The 4,758-nt window shown below is 47.0% G+C and overlaps 1 protein-coding gene across 1 annotated transcript; it reads right to left on the bottom strand.

Annotated features, from left to right (window-relative positions):
• Window positions 1–2,017: 2,017 nt before the first annotated feature.
• Window positions 2,018–2,902, bottom strand: UBXN10 (UBX domain protein 10). The gene has a single exon (XM_010169901.1). The coding sequence runs from the start codon at window positions 2,900–2,902 to the stop codon at window positions 2,018–2,020; it is 885 nt and encodes a 294-aa protein (XP_010168203.1).
• Between the last annotated feature and the right edge of the window lie 1,856 nt (window positions 2,903–4,758).

Below are 4,758 nucleotides of genomic sequence, written 5' to 3'. Positions count from 1 at the left end.
CTGCACTTGCTTAGATCAAGCCTTGGTGTGATTTTTAGAAAAAGAAATTATTAAAAAGCACATTTCTGGAACTGCCAGAGCCTGGGTGAGGTTGTTAGAGGACCAAACTCATTCAGCTTATCTTAGATGGAGATGTTCAGAAGGAATATCCTCTGGCATGAGAAGTGCTGACCACTGGGATCCAAGTTGCTCTTAATTCTTCTGCTCTTGGTTAAAGCATCGGCCCCTGTACGCTCTCAAAGCTGCTGGTGGTCGCTGTGTCTCTGGTTGTTGATCAGTCACTGATCCGAAGTGCTTCCTGTGCTGTGATCTTGTATTTAATACAGGATGGAGATAAAAACTTGTATTTAATACAGGATGGAGATACCAACTCCAGGAAGGTGCATGCAAGATGGTGCAGACAGTGGCTGACTGTCCACAGTCTGACTTGGACAGTCCCTAAGGAATCTGCCATCAAATTAATGGCATTTCTCATTAAGAGGAGATCCGATGGCTGAGCCTCCAGTTCACATCAATCAGTTTAAGTTCAAGTTTCCACCTAAAAGGTTTTATTGATTGTACCACCACACAGTAGGAAAACACTCTGAAACATGGAAGTAACATTATACACAACATCATAAGAAGGGAAATAACCACTTAACACTGAATGAAACACAGAAAACAGTTCCTCTTCCTGAAACTAAGTGAAATACTTTGTTCCCCACTGAGGTTTGATTGAAAGCACCCAGTGTGGGTTGGGATCCTGCTCTCCCTGAAGACACCAGGATGGCTCCTGTGCAACTGCCATCACCTGCAGTCGTAGGCAACACGATTTGGTTACATCAGGTACAGTTTTTATAAACTGCTGGACCCTGAACACTTGCTTTTTGAAGGAGATGATACGTTCTTGGTCAACACTGGCATCAGCTTTCTACTACTGTTCTGTTCCTACCACTGTTCTGTTCCAAGTTGGTTTGGCAATTACATTGAGATTAAAAAAAAACCTTGTGTTTACCTCAAAATATTAAAACTAACTCAACTGTGTGGCAACAGTCGAGTAGATTCAATTATAAACCATAAAGATCTTCTAAGGTTTCCAATGAAGATTCTTATTTTTAGCACAAGCACGTTGTATTTATCTAAAAACCTGCTGAGTTCTCCTACCAGCCTTTTTTTAATGAGGGTTTAGTGAAATACAGAGCCAATTCCTCAGTCAAATCCAATTAATATAATATTTTAAAGTCCCCAAAGCAGCACTTGCTTTCTTGGACTAATTCATTTCAGTGTAAAAGTGTTAAATGGAAATATTTTGTAACATCCCATCTTAACTATCCCAACTATTCTTACCTATGGATCACACGAGTTGAATGAGAGAAGGAAAACTTAGTGGAAAATTCTGCTGCTCACCAACACAACCAAAATAATAACTATTTGTTCTTCAAAAGATGATGTAGTCACGCTCTGAGAAGCTGCACTGAGGTTATGCAGAAGGAGCTGAGCCCCCACAGGGATATTACCATCGATCTGCAATTTAATACTTCACAATAATCCATTAACATGTAATTACTGTCACTTCCAGATGATTTTCAGGTTTGATCTCTCAAGAAGAGGCTTTAGGATGATGGTGACCTACTGAAGAGAGTCCTCCAGAGTAAAACAGTTTCATTTCTACCTTGTCAACTAGGTGCCTCTGCATCCAGATCCGCTCTGGGAAGTGGTACCTTCTTGAAATATGGAAAAGGACGAAGGGAGAGGTCTTGGAAACTTCAGTCTTCAAAGAAAAACATCAACAATGTAAAAAACAAACCCCAAAAAGGCCAAAGGTTGGTGGTGCTGAGGAAGCAATTTGTGATGGCACATGTGAAAAAAGATGCAGCAGGTATAGACACTGGAAATCCTATTTCAACACGTATTTCAGATACAAGTCTGCTGCAAGATGAAGAAGTCAGCCCAGGAAACACCAGAATTTCAGTTTTTCAGAAGAATAAACTGCATCCCACCCAGCAGAACGAGCCAGAGCGGCGGCGTCTCCGCGCACCTAAAGATCTGCCTGGTGCTGCTCCTTCAGGCGGATGCACAGCACGGATTTGTGGAGAATCCCACATTCCTGGAGGGACCTCGTGAGGTCAGAAAAACTCCTTCGGGGCACCTCCATCATTTCAATGCTGCAGTGCTGGTACTTGGCCGACATTTTCTCTTCTGCCACAGCAAGGACTGTCTGGAGACTGTCTGTGGGCTTGAAATGATGTTCAAATCTCTGACCAGATGGAGATCGAACAGCGAGCAGCAAGTGGGACTTTTCTTTGGGCGGCTCTTCCACAATTAAAGCTGATGTCAAAGGGCTCTCTTGTCTCATTTTCCTCCCCAGCTTCTCAGGACATTGCACACGTGAGCCTTCTTCAGCAGGGACATCATTTCCTGACAATACTCTGGCAGATCCTTGTTCTCCAGGGAGAGTTTTGATTTTCAGAGTGTCCTCCTGTCCCCAGCTCGCTTCCAGCCGGTCGCTCTGTTCAGGGGCTGTTTCCACAGCCCTGCTGCTCCCTGCACCTTTCTGGCCGATGGAGGGGAGCACCCTGTACTTGTTCAGGGAAGAGGAGGTCCTCAAAGGCACTTGCTGCAGGAGCTCCGGGATTTCCTCAGGAGACACTTGGCCAGATGGGAACGCTGCTTTTCTGAACGATGCTCTCCGGCTTTTCACCAATTCGTGGGGAGCTGCTGGTGGAGGGGGGGAAGGTGGCACTCGGCAAGGACAAGTTTCCACACTCTGAGAGCAACTGAAGCTCGGCCTGGTGCGTCCCTTGGCAGATTTTGGCCTGGTGACGTGCATGTCGATGGCAATTGTCCAGGAGAAAGCGACCGCTGTGCTTGGAGGGAAGCAGAGGTGAGATGGTGCTGAGTTCACAAGAGCCGCTGTGGCCATTGCTTCTCAAGGCACCTGCGGACGGGGCAGCAGAGGGACAAGTTACAGAAACTGGCCAGAAAGCTTCTAGAGGGTTTAATGTCCCTACAGCTCCCACTTCTGTGCTGCAAGTCAGCTAATAATAGCGATAAATCTGGTGTATTGCCGCGTAGGCAGGCAGCAATCCCACGGTTCAGCCCCAGCTGAGTGACAGATGGTGGGGTTTGGGTATTTATAGGTGCTGGCTTTGTCAGGAGTTGTCTAAAGTTGACCCAGAGCACTGGGAAGTTGTGCCCTTCCCAACTGAAAAGTTTTTGATGGAAAGAACAGACACTTTTTATTTTTTTTTTTTTTCTGAAGCTAGAAACTCAGTGAAAATGGGAGTTGAGTGAACTGCAAGAAAGTGGGGGCCTACAAGAAAGCTGGGGAAGGACTTTTCATAAGGGCAGTTAATGACAAAACAAGGGGAAATGGGTTTAAGCTGGAAGAGGGGAGGTTTAGATGAGATATTAGGAAGAAGTTCTTCACTGTGAGGGTGGTCAGACACTGGAACAGGTTGCCCAAGGAAGTTGTGGCTGCTCCTCCCTGGAAGTGTTGAAGGCCAGGTTGGATGAGGCTTTGAGCAACCTGGTCTAGTGGAAGGTGTCCCTGCTGATGGCAGGGGGGTTGGGACTGGATGAGCTTTAAGGGCCCTTCCAACCCAAACCATTCTATGATTCTATGATTCAAAGCACAGATCTGTCCCCTTTGCTGTTTCTGCAGTGAAGGATTAAGTTCTCGTCGTGGACTTTCAGGTAAGACTGACTGCACTTTGCTTTTTAAAAATCTCTGCAGACCTTTGAAATGGAATATGTCTGATTCAATACAGAGAAACCCATTCTGACTTCTCCTGGGACCAAAAGCTCCTTCAGCACAGATCGATATTAACCTCCAGTAAAGATGAAGCCATGTTCTACTGTGTTCTCCCCAACTTCAGCTGCGCTCAGACCACTCGTGTTTTACCAGGACAAAGCCCAAAAGCCCAGACAACTAGGCAGCAACCTCACAATAGTATTTTAGAGACATGCAAGTCGTGCATCTCCTCTTCATTTTCTGTGGCAAGATTTGTCAAGAGGGGAAAAAAACCATCAACTTTGATCACTTGGCATTTTCTGGTAATGATAAAGTCAGACTCACCTGCTGCTCATCACCCCAAAACTAATAAATAAAGAGAGGGGAACAGCAACTGAGGTTGTTCCACAACTTTCTGCCAGCGACGCATTATTGAACACTTGGTTTCTCCTCAACTGCTGTGAAATGGAAATGCTCAACCAGCCAACACTGAGCAAAGGCAAGGCAGAGCCAGCACACAGGCACGCCCTGGCCAGGGCCAGACAGAGAGATTTGTCCCTCTGTGAGCCTGGAGCAGAGCTACGGGCAGGGACAGGCTGCCCAAGTGACTCACTGGAGTTTCTGAGGAGCCTGTGGGAGGGAGGGGGGTGTGTGCCTTCCCTGTGCTGCTGTGACAAATAAACTCCAAGGGAACAAGCTGTAGTTTGGCATCCTCTGAACTGCTGAGCACATCGAAGCACTTATCAGACATCACCAGTTATACTGCCAGCTTGAAGAATAAAAACCCCCAAACAACCAACCTGCCAGAAGCCATGGGAGGAGCCTCCCCAGCGAGGGTCTGTACCACTTCGGCACGGTAACAGGAGAGTTTTACAGCGAGAAACTGCTCTAAATACGGCGCATTTTCCATTCAGGTGCCTGGGTGAGGGGTTGGGACGGGGAACTGCAGTCAGGGCGGGCTGTGCCCACGGGTGGCTGCAAACACGGTGACCCCAGGGCCTGGGTGAGCAGGCAGCCCCAAGCTCCTGGCCCTACAGCACAGACCC

The sequence above is a fragment of the Antrostomus carolinensis genome, unplaced genomic scaffold (genome assembly GCF_000700745.2).
Source record: "Antrostomus carolinensis isolate BGI_N321 unplaced genomic scaffold, ASM70074v2 scaffold16216, whole genome shotgun sequence".
Lineage (NCBI taxonomy): Eukaryota > Metazoa > Chordata > Aves > Caprimulgiformes > Caprimulgidae > Antrostomus > Antrostomus carolinensis.
The sequence above is the reverse complement of the archived record's forward strand: the minus strand, read 5'-3'. Positions and strand labels throughout refer to the sequence as shown.